Below are 15,780 nucleotides of genomic sequence, written 5' to 3'. Positions count from 1 at the left end.
CTAAACATCATGATTTAATTGTCACTTAATATGCAATAAAAGCCACATGATTAAGTACATAATAGCACTATTTTCTTACGGGATGGAACTAATATTCTTTGCCTTTGACTTGTTCATTTATCTAGCATATTTCTAGGTGTTGAATAAAAATATGATGTTAGTTATTGAATAAAGTATTGGGATGTCTTATCTCTTTGATTAATATATAACCATGTCTTTATGAAGCTATTATGTAGAATCAAGTCTTTTTCTGCCTTATGATTGTCCACGTTGCTTTTAAAGAAAAGTGGTTTAATTTTGTATGCAAAAGTTGAATTACAGAGATAATGGAAAAGGTAATGAGACGATGACACTGCTATGATAGTCGTCAAATATTAAGGAAATTAAGGAAGCCATCTAAAGCTAGTCGACAAGTGGACTCAACGACTGGAGGACGAGGTTGATCACGATCCGGAGTTATGAAAATAATCGAGATATCACACAAAAGGTTAAAAAATAAGCAGTCACCCATAAAAAAGTTAAATGTGTCACGTCACATCGGTAGTGTCAAAATATAAGCTAACAGAAACCATAAATTTATCAAACGAAACCGTCGATAAAACTAGAAAGCTGGACAAATAGCAATGTTTTCTTTAAATTAATTATGTTTATTGTCGGATAAGGCGGGTTAATTTTTTTGTCGTTTGTAACTAAAGATTTATTTAGAACTTACATTAGGCAAATGAGTGTCGATCTTTTCCCTTGCGAGGACGGGAGGCAACTCCTCTTTTCTGAACTTTTAAAATTACACATGATAGTGGTCAAACAACTCGAAATTTCAGTAAAAATACATCGGATACCATAATCGAAGGAAATCAAGATGTCACACAAACTAAACAAATCAGAAGTTGAAGAAAAGATCGGACAAAGACTTTTCTACAACAACAGACAACTCGGAATTGCCGAGCTCCGCGAAAACAGGTCATGTAAATTAAAAGTCTCTGACTTCCATTTAACGTCAACCCTCATAGGGTTTTGAACGTCGATCATGCAAAATAAAAACTTCTTACCTCCATTTAGCGTCAACTCCCTTAAGACTCTGAACTAGGGATGGCATAGGACAGGGTACTATAATACTCGTCTCCAAACCTGTCGTTTAAAAAAATCTTCGTACCCGAGTTCATACTCGCGTGGACACCAATATTTGTACACGTACTCGTACTCGTACCCTATGGGTACCTAAGTACTCATACTTGTTTACCCGCATTTCTAATAAAAAATGATCGATCAATTATAATTTATCATGTCATTTTAATTTTTTAACAACATTTAAAAAAATTGAGGATGTTATTCTTGAGATAAGAAATAAACAAACATTTATATTAAAATGCGTAGAAATTTAATAGTGATTTATTTTAAAAATTGTTAGATTAACTACGTAATAATAATATATATATATATATATATATATATATATATATATATATATATATATATATATATATATATATATATATATATAGTGAGGGTATGTGCCGAGCTGAGTATTAAGGTACCTGTATCCGCACCCGCATTCATACCCACTTATTTTAGTGGTGTGTTCATGCCCATATCCATTTTGCGAGTTTTTACTATATCCGTTATGGGTCATTTTTGCGGGTACCCATTAGGAATAGATACAATTGTCATCCCTACTCTGAACGTCAATCATACAAAATAAAAGTCTTTAACCTTCATTTAACGTGAACCCCTATGAGGCTCTGAACGTCTTTCATGCAAAATAAAAGTCTCTTACCTCCATTTAACATCAACCCCCATGGGGCTCTTAATGTCAGACATGCAAAATAAATGTCTCTAACCACTATTTAACGTCAACCCCCATGGGACTCTAAATATCGGTCGTGCAAAATAAAAGCCTCTAGCATAATCGGTTGCGGTCGGGCAAAGTTAATAAAACATATAACTTAAGTCCAAGCTACTTAAAGCCTCTGACATAATCGATTGTGGTCGGGCAATGTTAATAAAATCTCTTACCTAACTGAAACCCACGTTAATAAAAAAATCTTTGGCGAAATTGGGTTTGACTAAAATATAAAGAGAAACCCTTGGTCGGGATATGATTATAACGGTCGGGGTATTTGGTTTGTTAATTAACCAGAGTTTTATAAGTGCTTCGAGTTATATTATCATTGTGACAATGTCTCGTAGAGGTACCCGAGTAGTTTATCAGAGTAGTAATATCTGAATTGACTTACCATAGTTTTTTTCTTAGTTGGGGAATGGGTTTGGTTGAGCCATTTATGTTTTAAAAAAATATATTTTTAGCACTTGGGGCTTCTATAAGGAATCACGGTAGAGTACCAATTATAAAAATAAATTATGATTGTGAGTCAATATCCCGATGAGAACTAAATATGACTCTAATCACACAAAAGATCCTCCAGGGATCGGATCCCGACACACCAGATTCTCTAAAGAATGAAGCAAGATTAAAATAAAATTATTTATTTAGAAAAACTAGTCTATATTTATATTTTTTTGGGAAGAAAAGTAATAAAAAGACACCTATGTTGACCTCTTTAAAATATAGCTCTACCTATCATTGCCGGCAAAAGCAGAAGCACCAATCTAACATCGCATAAAATAAAACTGTATATATTCTTTTTATATCATGATACATATTCTATCAAAACAGTTAGACGCACATTGGCACGTCAAAACGTGGGAACCTCTTTCAATTTCCTAATGTCAACCCCAACGTGATGGCTACCACACACTCACATACTCTCTATTTCTTTCTTATGGCCTTATATATACATTGCAATGTGTTATGCATAAGGCAGATCATAGTGTTTATATATACTAGTCACATTTTCTCAGTTTCATTCAAGCTGCAAATTTATTAACCATATCATGAAAAACTTAAACATATCGTTGTGTATGGTTATGACAGTTGTACTTGTTGGCTTAGGTGGAAGTGTAGCTTCTGGCTTCAACTATGGTGATGCTCTTGACAAGAGTTTGATGTTCTTTGAAGCACAAAGGTCGGGTAAATTACCAATGCAAGAGCAGCGAATCAAATGGCGCGCTGATTCTGGTCTCAAGGACGGAATTCAGCAAGGAGTGAGTACCGTTTTCATAAGCTATCATTGAGAACTTATAGAAATAAGGTGAAATATAACTAAATTGGATTCTCGTGTTTGTTACTACAGGTAGAGTTGGTGGGAGGGTACTATGATGCAGGTGATCATGTTAAGTTTGGGTTGCCAATGGCTTACAGTGTGACAATGCTTGCATGGGGAGCTATTGAGTTTAGCAAGGAAATGACAGACTTAAACCAAATCGGACATACGCTACGGGCCATTAAATGGGGAACTGATTATTTCGTCAAAGCGCATACTCAGCCTAATGTTCTTTGGGGACAGGTAAAACCAGTTCAACTAATCTGGTTGAATGTTAAGTGTGCTTATGGCGTAATAAACGATCGTTTTTTTTTTGTGAAACTTCAGGTGGGTGATGGAGTTTCTGATCACTACTGCTGGGAACGTGCTGAAGACATGACGACTTCGAGAACTGCTTACAAAATTGATGAACAGCATCCTGGTTCTGATCTTGCAGGTGAAACTGCAGCTGCATTGGCGGCTGCAGCCATAGCTTTCAGGACATACAACTCTTCTTACTCTAATCTCTTGTTAGTCCATGCAAAACAGGTAAGTGGGAGTGTACTAGCGATACACTCTTCGATTCGCGGAGATTTTCTCAAAATATACACTCGTTGTGGAGTTATTAATATTCTTCTATCTGTTGCAGCTCTTCACGTTCGCAGATAGATACCGAGGCCTATATGATGAGTCCATATCCTGTGCTCACCAATTCTATGCTTCTTCTGGCTATTCAGTGAGTAAATATTTCTCTATTATTTCTTCCATCCTTTTAGTATCCGTTTGAAGCGAGACTAAAACCACTTCTTTGGCGAAAAAGGATGAATTGTTATGGGCTGCTGCATGGCTGCACCGAGCAACCGGCGATGAATACTACCTAAAGTATGTCGTGGACAATGCGGTGTATATGGGTGGAACTGGATTGGCGGTGAAAGAATTCTCTTGGGACAACAAATATGCCGGTGTCCAGACCCTCTTATCAAAGGTAGTAATCAATTGTGACTTGGTTAAAGGAATCATGCAATAAAAACTAAATGGTCAAATCCAATTTGCAGGTATTACTAGAAGGAAAAGCTGGTCCATATGCATCTACACTAAAGCAATATCAGGCCAAAGCAGATTATTTTTCCTGCGCCTGTTTGCAAAAGAATGACGGTTACAATGTCCAGAAAACTCCAGGTTAGTTGCTGTAAAACATTAATTTGATTCAACAATCACTTGAAAGAAACAGTCAGAGAAAAGTATCATCATGTCATTTTATTTCTGCTTGTGTTTTCTCTTTACTAGGTGGCTTATTGTACTTGCATGATTGGAACAACATGCAGTATGCTTCCTCTGCCGCGTTTCTTTTAGCTGTTTACTCTAATTATCTGTCAGCTGCAAAAGCACAGCTCAACTGTCCTGAGGGCCAAATTCAGCCTCAGGAACTTCTCAATTTCGTCAAGTCACAGGTATCTATTGGAATCTGTCTTATCCTTAGCTGAACATTTTAATAGTTTACTGTTAGATGGATAACCGAAACTGTGAATTTTGGTTTACACAGGCTGATTATATCCTTGGTAAAAACCCGGAGGACATGAGCTACTTGGTTGGATATGGACCAAAATATCCTATTCATGTTCATCACAGAGGCGCTTCCATTGCTTCAGTCTTTTCTCTTCACTCTGAGGTTGGTTGCACACAAGGATTCGACGCGTGGTATAACCGTATTCAGCCAAATCCTAATGTCATCTATGGAGGCCTTGTAGGGGGTCCAGATAGAAATGATGACTACTCTGATGACAGATCCAATTATGAACAAACTGAACCTACAATTTCAGGTTCTGCTCCTCTTGTAGGGATTTTCGCTAAACTGCAAAGTTCATATGGTAATATTGGTGAGTAATGAATATGAATATTAACATTATGCACTAATCTGATACTTTTGTCGGCTTTTTTCTATATGAAGTCTCGCTCATTCTTCTCCTGCTTGCTTGACACAGGTTCCTACCATAATGAATCCCCATTGCCCCAGAGAAAAAATCCAAGTAAGAACTAAGGAAAAAGGGTCTATACTCTAATTGGATTTTGGAAGTTTCTAATTATAAAACCTTTGATCTACTAATCTGATATCCATTGTTTGACAGGTACAGCATACCTTTCTAAAGAACTTACACATAAAACACCACAAGGTGAGATCCAATAGAGTAAATAGTCGTTTGTAGTCCCTAGATTTTGGTCAATTTCTTGACTATAGTGATAGCGTCTGATACCTATTTACTCTATCCAAAAAATATAACATAGGCCTTCTATTGCATTGCTTTCGAATTTTCTTCAGGGGCACCAGTTGAGTTCCTGCACTCAATTTCCAGCTCGTGGACTGTTGGTACTACAACTTATTACAGACACAAGGTGATAATCAAGAACACTTCTGTAAAGCCGGTCTCCGATCTTAAGTTGGTGATTGAGAATCTCTCAGGCTCTGTATGGGGTCTGTCTCCAACTGGAGAGAAGAACACCTATGAACTTCCCCAGTGGCTCAAGGTCTTGAATCCTGGCTCTGAATGTATATTTGTTTATGTTCAAGGTGGACCCCAAGCAAAAATCTTGATTCAAAGCTTCCACTAATAATTTTGGTAATTTGACATGAGTAAAAAGCTTTTTTTAGCACAAGAGTAATATGACAGTTAAACTTCTGTCACTCAATGATTGTAAATTTGTAATACCAACTTGTCAATCAAAGCATATTCCTTATAAAAGCATAGATCAAACATTTTTATTACATTCATAATTATATAACCTGCTCTTCTGAGCACATTACAGATACATAAAATGTTTCTAGTCTAAAAGACAAAATCTGGAAAAATAGCCTACAAAAAAACGAAAAACAAAATACTCTAAGCAGACACTACATTGTCTTAGTTTGGGTGAGAATCGGTACTTAATGTTGCTCCTTTGGAATGTTAAGATCACTAAATATGGGACTGTCAACTCCAACACCCATGGCATTCAGACCATTGTCAACATATAGAACAGTGCCCGTGATAGCTGATGCTAAAGGTGATGATAAGAAAGCAGCTGCATTGCCTACCTCCTCTGTTACACGTGAAAAATTTGACTCGGTTATGCATATAATATCAAGGAAGAACTGGATATTTTACAAGGAACAATCCTGATGGAAATATCTTTACCTGCTGATAGCTCTTTCTGTAGAGGTGCATTAGCTATTGAATAATCAATCATCATATCAATGAATCCAATTGCTTTTGCAGCGCGGCTTCTTAGTGGACCTGGAGGCAAGAGACAACATGTTAACCACAGGAACTAAATTCACCAATATGTGAACAAAAACAATTAACTTCAACCAAGATGAGACATGAAGGCATGAAGAGCATTAAAAAGAGAAGCCACGAAGTACCAGCAGATATAGTGTTGACTCTAATTTTGCGCTTTCTACCGGCTTCAAAAGCAAGCACCTGAAAAAGCATGAATTATGCCATAATTCCAAGCACCTAAAAACGAAAAAGCCAAAAACTAAAAATGAATGTGTTAAACGGTAAGTTTGGAAAAAGGTTGAAGCTTACTCGTGTATCACTTTCCAGTGCAGCTTTTGCAGAACTCATACCACCCCCATATCTGTATTATCATTTAGTCCGTGAATACAGTGAATCTAAATTTTATGATATATACAATTAATAATGAATTTGTAAGGCATAATCAACATACCCGGGAATGATCCTCTCTGAAGCGATGTATGTGAGAGAGATTGAAGATCCACCTACAAACAAGTTGGAGAGGTAAGTCAGATAAAACGATAAACCAAATACGTTATTAATTACAAATTGAACTGGGACTAAATCAACCCAAAGGCTAGCTCAGGAGGAGGATTGCTCAACCCTTAAAAAAATACTTAGGTCATATCTCTAGACAACATAGAATCTCAACACACACACCCTCACACTCACGATTGGTATGTGACTAGTCCAATATCAAATATAGAATAGGCTCTGATACCTTATTACAATTTCGACTAGGCCTAATTCAATCACAAAAGCTAACTCAAGCGGTGAAGATTATCGAAACCTCATAGAATGGAAGCATTATTAGATTAGATAAGGTACATGCCTGGGTTTATGATTGGAAGAAAATGCTTGAGTAAAGAAACATAGGAGTAACTAGATGCAGATAATGCAGCAAGATATCCTTTCCGAGATGTCTCCAACAGTGGTTTGGTCACCTATAGCAAAGTTACCTTCTTAATAAAGCTATAATCCAAAGTCATAAAAGAAACTCCAACGCTAATTATTCTATTAACCATACCTCTGGTCCGTTGGCAAGTGAATGCACGAGAATGTCTATGCTGCCAAAGTCTTCCTTAACAGATTCAGCAACTTCCTGAAAATATGTGATGAACGTAAGATATAACGAGCCTAGTCTTATGCAGTAAGTTAGGAGCCAGAAAAGCTCCAGACCTAGTTCATATTTATGAACAACTCTAGAGTTCCTGGATTCTTCAAGACCCATAAAGAAAATACCCTGTGCTTAATTGCCGAAATGAAAATCACTTATTACTTAAGAGTAATGAATTCGTAGATTTGGGCTTGTTCGAGCAGAAAGGTAGAGAAAAAGAGGGTGGGAAACTCCAGCTCAGAGACACTAGGAGACACGGACAATTAAATCGTTTGATGTAAGATGAGTAGTTGAAGGGGTTCTGTAAAATACTTACTCAAGAGTCAAGGCTTCAAAGGTCGTTAAATTTGTTTTCATTTTAGGCTCTTATATTGACATATATTTTAGTCTTAAAATACAAATGCAATATATAAGAAAGTGACACATTAACATTTACAAGAAAGGAAAAGAAGAAAGAACAATTAAAAAAATATGTGGAGTGAATTAGAATACGAAGACAGTAACCAAAAGAGCATTTGGATCTTGTATAAATAAGTCTATATACCTGAACTGTCCACTTGCTGGATCCAGCATAGCGCTTGTTTGATTTTATCTATACAATTGTCAACAAAAAAAAAATCAGTACATGGATAAAAATCATGAAATACATGAACTTCAGCTTCATATATCTTTATTAAAAAGATGAAACTCGGTATCTCTTGTTTACATCTTCTGGTACATCCTCAAGGTTGTCAAAAACAGCATCCAAGGGATAAACTTTGGTAATTTCCATCAACGAACCATCCGGCAATCTGGAAAACAGCATTTCTTATTAGCAAGGTTACATATGACATGGTTTAACAAATAAAATCAATAGCAGTATTTAATGTCATACACGCGTGATTCGTCAAATTTCCCACGTCGTAAGCTGGACTCAAATATATTCAGAGCCTACAGCAATGGTTCACAGTTAATAAATGTATCACTACAAAAGGACTGGAATACATACATAACATGCAGGATTCAGAAAGGCCGCAGACAAATAACCAAGTGAATTGATATTGCCTGGTAAGTACTGATTTTTTATCTGAAATAAAATAGTAGCTTACCGGAACCCATGTGCCGAGAAGAATTTCAGCTCCTGCTGCAGCAAGAGATTTTGCAATTGCCCATCCGTACCCATTGTCATCAGCCACGCCGGCAATAAAAGCTCTTTTACCTAAAAAAAAAAGTGCTATTTTCAGTAAGTTCACAGTTCTCAATCGCCAAAGACAAAACGAACAAATATATTTTGACAATATACCATGCTTTCTAAACAGTAGTTAGACATCATTGAGACATATTTATGAAACTAAAAACATATTAACAAGTGGAAAATGAAAAATAACCTTTCAAATTAATCGGTAATCCTGAAATTGGGCTTGTTTCACTAGACTCAGACACCGCCTTCGTCGCAAATTTGACAGACTTTACAGATGATGATGTAAAGCTCCGTTGGAAGGGCTGCACCGACGCAACATGACACGCACTCGCAAGTTTATTCCATGATCCCACCTTGGACTTTCCACCGAAAATCACAGTACTCACATCGGCAAACTTCTGTGATGAAGGAATGCATGATCTTGACATTGCAATTTGCAAGCTAGAAATTGATGTTGTTGCCATCTCGGAATAAACCCTAAATCTACACAAGGAAACTGCGTCAATAGTTATATCTCATGAAGCACTGCAGAAAATAGCTAATTGATTTCTCATTCTTTAAAACCAAGACATACCAATGAACACACAAGCCATTAACAGAAGCAGTCCAAAAAACAGCTAGAACCACAGTTAAAATCACTATACATAAAATAAATTCCGAGATCCGCAGTTTTGTTATACTAAAACTAAACCAAAACAACAATAAAGGTTGGTAATGTATGCAGCAAAATGCATCTCAAGTCTAGAAAAAAGAACAAAACTTTAGCTCATATTATCTCATTGAAAGACAAATAAAAAAGACCCAATTAAAAAGAAGCAGTAGATAATAGATTGATGCAAAAAGTGAAAGGTGGGGAGTTACCGATTGGGTAGTAAGAGCGGAAATGTGGGAGAAAAATGAGGAGTTGGAATGAAGGAAGATAGTGAAGTGTTATGTTATTGTTGTTGCCGCTGGGTACTGCATAAGAGAGAAGGGGACTTTGGAAGTGTCGAAAGTTAGCGAGGTTTTCCTTTGTGTATGTAATTCATGTCTCTCACGCGCGGAACCAAAGACAGATTACTAGGTGTTGTTTTCACATAGACACCTTATCTATTTTACACATTTACTTACTTACAATTTACAAATAATGGGTATGGATAATTTTTAATCATTAGAGAGGTGTTTATTTAACCGTCTTAAATGGTCTATTTTGACAAAATAAAAAGATTTATAACCATATCTATGACTGAAATTGTATTTATATACAAGACAAATTACTTCATTCTTAGCATGACATATATTAATAAATGACTTGTTATTATTATTAGGTTGATATTCAATCAGACTTTATTATAAAAAGTTATTTGGTTGGATAAAAAAATTTCAATGTTATTTTTTTCTATGGTAAACTTATTTAAGGTTTCATACAAATTATCAATCTCAATTTTTAATGCATTACATTTTTTACATCTATTTGATTTTAAAGTTTTTCTTCTTAGCTCGTTATTTTCATCATTACTCCTATCATTTTCATTTTTAACTACTTTAACATGATTATTCAATCCTTCAATATTTCTTCAAGTTGGTTGTTTCTCTTACCGAGCTCAACACGTAATTTAAATAATTGCTTGTAAGAAAAAGCAGTTACCCCATCGGCTTCATCACAAGTAGGTTTAAGACAGAAAGGAACATCTTCATCTTATTCCTTTATTGATTCTTGAGAGTGAACTTCAAGAAAATCTTCGAATGATTTTTTGGACGATGATTCAGATGCTTCTTCAATTGACTTTTTATATGTTGTTCAAAAATTCTCTTATGAAGAAACATATTCCACATATGATTCTTTTGGTATCTCGTCATGGTCTTTTTAAATGATGTTTCCGATTATGGTGTTTCAAATGTTTCTTCGTGTAGTTCTGATGATGATTCTTCAAATATATTTGAATTTTCTTTTCTAATATTTTCATCATCTTTAAGTAATTAAATAAATTCTTTTAATCTTTCAATTATCTTCTTTTTGTTTGATCTATCCCAAAAAAAATATTAACAACTTTTGAATCTCAGGAGTCAAGTGTTGGATCGTGTTTCTGATACTAGTTCTTGAATCTTAAATATTTATTAGAAGCATAATTTTTTAGTTAATTCCAATATTTGAGAATCATTCTTCATTTTCACTTTGTGTCTTAGTTTCTTGAATAAGCGTGTTTTCCCTTTTCATCTTAGTAGAAACTCCATAGAACTCTTTGAGAGTGTCTCACACTTCTTTAGTCGTGTTATAGTTAAAAATATAATAGAACTCTCTGGTGTGTAACGCATTTGTCATCAAGTACTTAGCTTGAAACCTTAGTTGCCCTTTTCTTTTTTCTTCTGTGCTCCACGTATTTTTTGGTTTGCTTATTACTTCATTATCAATAAAACGAGTAGGAACAAAGGGACCTTCGAAAACAAAATTCCATAAATCAAAATAAATACAATAAAAATATTCTATTTTGCGTATAAAAAACATTTCACCATTAAACGATGTAGGTGTATTCATGAAAAGTCTCTTATTAAAAAAGAAGTCTTTGAAATCACCATACTACTTCTTGAAATGATTAGTCTTATAACAAGAATGTACTTGTTAAAAAGTACAATGAGGATAATCCATTAGTTCGTATGGATGTATGTGTTTAGTTGTGTTTAGGGCTAACTCACGTAGGGTTGTGAGAGGCTCTATATATAGGTTTTGTGGTAAAGATTGGAGATTATTTTTTTCAACCCTAAGGATGAGGTATTTATAGAGGCTCATTGGGTCCGGGTCAAAGAATCAGAGAATGAATTATTCTGGATTCATGCCCATGAAATATAGAAAGAGTGGAATTCATCATCCCTTTAATTATGGGAGAAAATTCCTTATTTATTTGCCTCCTCAGTCAGTGGTTGTGGGCACACGTCAGTACCCACGTTTTATTAAACAGACGGTGACAATCCATTTAGGGAAGCTCAAGCCCAATTTGAGTGAGTCATTACACATTATGGACGACCTGTGGCACAACTTCAACAATCCACGGCAGTACTCATAAGCTCCCTTTGTGCCATTATGTTTGGATTGCCTTGCTTTTTTTGGACCATCTTCTTTTATGCCTAATGAAATTATCCCCAACATAGAGTCCCCTAAGCACGTGGTCTTGGAAAGGGTGGAGTAATTTAACTTCAACGATATGAGTTTTTTTAGTCATCCATAATGAGTGCGGCTTTGGGCGAACATTCGATTCAGGCGAGACGCCTAAAGTCATGTCCCTTAGGTGAGACTCGTGTGGTCGAGACTCTTAGGTCTTTGCTTCAATGTTATCTTATTTTTTCCTCACTATAGGACTTATATAGTATTGTCACATTGGGGTTAATGAGAGTGTTTGGGTCTTCTGGATATTTTCTTTATTCAGTTCTGTCTCCTCGTAAATTCAATTAATTTTGAGACGCACATCTATGTGTTGCCATAACTTACTAGATTTCCCAATTGGGACGAGTTCCTCGAACATGCCTTTAAAGGGTGGATTCCTCAAGAGTTGTAGCGTCTACCGCTTTAGGTATGTGTAACTTTATTCATTATTTGTCTTTTTACACTTTGCATGTTCTTTGGAAGCCATTCCCTTAGAGTTTTATAAAGACACATGGTGATTCTTGTCAAATTATTCAAAAAAAATTGCAATAAATTGTGTTGTGTTTGTCTTTGAATACATTCTAGATTGAGGCGAGTCCACTAGCGTTATGAGAGTTTGCCATTTAGATGATTCTTTAGTGAAGGTCATGCATTCATATTACCTCTAAGGGCGATAGGGATCCCTCAATGAAGGTCCAACACTCACATTGTCTCTGAGGGCAGCAAGACTCATTCAGTGAATGTCTGGAATTCATATTACCTCTAAGGGAGGTAAGGATCCTTCGTGGAAGGTTTGTATTCACATTGTTTCTAAGGGCAGCAAGGATCCTTCAGTGAAGATCCAACATCCACATTGCCTCTAAGGGCAACAGGGGTCCTACAGCGTATATCCAATTAACATTGCATCTAAAGGTGACAAGGATCCTTCAGTAAAGGTATTATGTTAACATTGCCTCTAAGGGAGAAAATACTATTTCACTGAAGGTACAACATTCATGTTGCCTCTGAGGGTGGCAAGGATCCTTCAGTGAAGGTCCAGCATTCACATTGTCTTTATGGGCGACAAGGATCCTTCAATGAAGGTTCAATATTCATATTGCATATAAGGGTGACAATGATCCTTTAGTGAATGTCCAACATGTTAATATAGCAAACCTTATTACTTAGATTGTTCTCAAGATAGAGTCTCATTGAAAAACCCATATGGGGAAAAGAGCGTTATTGTGTCTCTAATATGGAAAAGTTAAAATGTTCATGAAAGTTCATACAATGGCGGGATAAAGCCTCTCACCTTATTACATAGAAATAATAAAAGACTCAGAGTTTTCACAAAAAAAAATGCCTCAATGTGTATTTATCAGACCAATAGACTCAAATTAGAAATAATGCAAAATCTAGCAAATAACTAATGTACATATACTTTTGTACAGAAGGAAACATGAATAGTGAAATAATTGGCTCAAACCTTACGAATTGAGGTATTTAGAGATTGAGTACAAATAGTTGACTTCTTTTTTCTTCATCAAATGTCAATCTGCAAGGGAAATTCCATGATGATCACTTTTGTTCATTTTTTTCTGGGGACCTTTTCCTTTTTTCTTCATAATTGCATTGGTAAGGTAGCAAATTAAAATTTAAAGAAACCATATAAGAAAACAAGTTCATTAATTAAAGTAAGGAGAACTACAAAAGAGGGGGAGCATTCTTGATAGTTATCTAGTATTCTTACTTGGATCATATTACATAAAGGGAAATAAAACAAAACTGGAAAATACTAAAAACTGTAGCGGGAAATTCATGATCATCAAGCTATTGACAAGCTAAAGATCAATTAACAAGAGTCGTCACCGCGCTTTTATTGTTTCTAAGGAAAAGGGGAAAGTACAAACAAAACCCAAATAGTAAGAAGTTTTCAAATAAAAACTAATAAAAGTCAGAGATTGTAGGTGTTTAATTGGCTGCATTATATGGTAAAACACTAGATGGTTACTAATGTCTTGACTGATGTCATGACATGTATGTGTGACTACAGTGTAGTTACTGCAGGACTAGCTAACACAGGATTTATTGAATGTCAAACTGGATGCTGTGACATTCATACCTGTCAAGAGATACTAAGGAATAGAACAGCAGGTGTTCTGTTAGAACTTAGTATTTATTTCCAGTCTGGTTATCAAGGAAAGACCAGACCTGGCATAAGGCCTACTGACTGAATGTCAAACTGGATGTTATGACATTCATCATTGACAGCAGCTGCTGAAGATTAGACAGAGTGGTGTTCTGCTATACTTCAGCATGTAACTTAGTTTGTTCTTCAAAAGAATAACAGAACTAACTTAAGGCCAATTGTGTAAATGTTAAGTTGGACACTTTGACATTTATTAGTGTAAGTTGTCACTGTAGTATGGTCATTTTGATCATGTACAGGTCAGCAAAATTGTACAGTTTGTTTTCTGGAAAAACAGACTCAGCATATGGACCTTGATGTCAAGCTGAATGTCGTGACATTCATGCCTGACAGCATATGCTATATTGTAGGTTGTTCAGTTTTCTGTTTCAGCTTTTTCTCAGGCTATTCTTCAGGAAGTCAACAGCTTAGAGAAAAACCAGGAAATCAACAACCAATCTACATTCAATGAACCTAACAAATAGCCTATTTGTTAGTAACCTAAATGTTGAATTTATGGGAACTTGTGTGACCTTAAATTCAGGAGAATACAGGTGCAAAAGCCCAGGGATACTGCAATATAAAAGGAAGGCGTTCCTTCATTCAGTTTCAGGGATTTTGAGGCGTGAAGATTTTATGTGTCCATCATACTTCACTGCTGTATTTGTGTGAGTCTTGTATTAGACGTATCTTGTAAGCCAAGCCATTATCAAGTAGATGATAGCTTTGGCATAGGGTGTTCATTGAGTTGTAAGTGTTGTGTCACTCAAAGCTTTTAAGCGTGAGTGCTGTGTATCTTGATTAAAGCTATGAAGCACAATCAAGAGTTGTTTGAAGTGTGATTTCAACTTGTCTTTAATATTGTTTAAAGATAGTAATCACTGAGGTGATTGAGAGGGAGTGAGTAGGAACTCTGATCTTAGGTTAAGATTGAAATTGCATTGGGTAGGGATTAAGTGATAAGTTGTAAACGGGTGAGTTTAGCTTTGAATTGATACTACTAATAGTGGATTTCCTCCCTGGCTTGGTAGCCCCCAGATGTAGGTCATGTTGGACTGAACTGGGTGAACAATTACTTGTGTTATTTACTGCACTTACTGTTAAGTTCTGCATAATCCCTGTCTGTGCAGAATTGGATGTCATAACAACCAGTGTGACATCCAAAGTCTGACAACTAGAATTTCATTTGGCATCAGAGCAGGCACCCTGCCTGTGAATTTCTGGGTGAGATCTAGGGAAGTTACTTTCTAGTACCACGGACAAGGATTTAGGACACTCAAACAGACCACCCATGTTGGATGGCTCTAATTATGATGACTGGAAGCCTCGTATGATAGCCTTCTTAAGGTCTCTAGACAGCAAAGTCTGGAGAGCTGTCAACAAAGGATGGGAACATCCAATGAGGACAGGTGAAGATGGAGTCAGTGTGCAGATTCCTGAAGAAGAGTGGGACAAGGAGCAAGAGGCATTAGCTCTTGGAAATTCCAAGGCCTTGAATGCATTGTTCAATGGAATCAGCAAGAACATCTTCAGGCTGGTACACCACTGTGAACTAGCTAAGGAAGTTTGGGATACCCTCAAGGTAACTCATGAAGGTACTTCCAAGGTGAAGATGTCCAAACTTCAGATGCTGACCACCAAGTTTGAAAATCTGAGGATGAAAGAGGATGAGACTATTCATGACTTTCACATGAATATTCTTGAAATTGCAAACACCTCTGGTGGACTAGGTGAGAAAATGGCTGAAGAGAAACTTGTAAGAAAGATTCTCAGGTCCTTGCCTAAG

The 15,780-nt window shown here is 36.1% G+C and overlaps 2 protein-coding genes across 2 annotated transcripts; one reads left to right on the top strand and one right to left on the bottom strand.

Annotated features, from left to right (window-relative positions):
- Positions 1-2,744: 2,744 nt before the first annotated feature.
- LOC127101623 (endoglucanase 5) lies at positions 2,745-5,759 on the top strand. Its single transcript, XM_051039083.1, has 11 exons — positions 2,745-3,102; positions 3,192-3,404; positions 3,489-3,689; positions 3,790-3,876; positions 3,961-4,125; positions 4,196-4,319; positions 4,428-4,591; positions 4,684-5,017; positions 5,123-5,167; positions 5,267-5,311; positions 5,458-5,759. Exons 1-11 carry the CDS (start codon positions 2,893-2,895, stop codon positions 5,745-5,747), a joined length of 1,878 nt encoding a protein of 625 aa, XP_050895040.1. The 5' UTR covers positions 2,745-2,892; the 3' UTR covers positions 5,748-5,759.
- Positions 5,760-5,849: 90 nt separating this feature from the next.
- On the bottom strand, positions 5,850-9,781 carry LOC127101624 (enoyl-[acyl-carrier-protein] reductase [NADH], chloroplastic). Its single transcript, XM_051039084.1, has 13 exons — positions 9,571-9,781; positions 8,897-9,192; positions 8,618-8,727; positions 8,404-8,459; positions 8,236-8,320; positions 8,074-8,121; positions 7,440-7,514; positions 7,245-7,356; positions 6,846-6,897; positions 6,704-6,755; positions 6,538-6,595; positions 6,311-6,409; positions 5,850-6,215 (listed from the first exon to the last, which is right to left on the bottom strand). The coding sequence occupies exons 2-13, from the start codon at positions 9,171-9,173 to the stop codon at positions 6,061-6,063; spliced, it is 1,179 nt and encodes a 392-aa protein (XP_050895041.1). The 5' UTR covers positions 9,174-9,192; positions 9,571-9,781; the 3' UTR covers positions 5,850-6,060.
- Positions 9,782-15,780: the final 5,999 nt, after the last annotated feature.

Source organism: Lathyrus oleraceus, chromosome 7 (assembly GCF_024323335.1).
Source record: "Lathyrus oleraceus cultivar Zhongwan6 chromosome 7, CAAS_Psat_ZW6_1.0, whole genome shotgun sequence".
Lineage (NCBI taxonomy): Eukaryota > Viridiplantae > Streptophyta > Magnoliopsida > Fabales > Fabaceae > Lathyrus > Lathyrus oleraceus.
The sequence above is the reverse complement of the archived record's forward strand: the minus strand, read 5'-3'. Positions and strand labels throughout refer to the sequence as shown.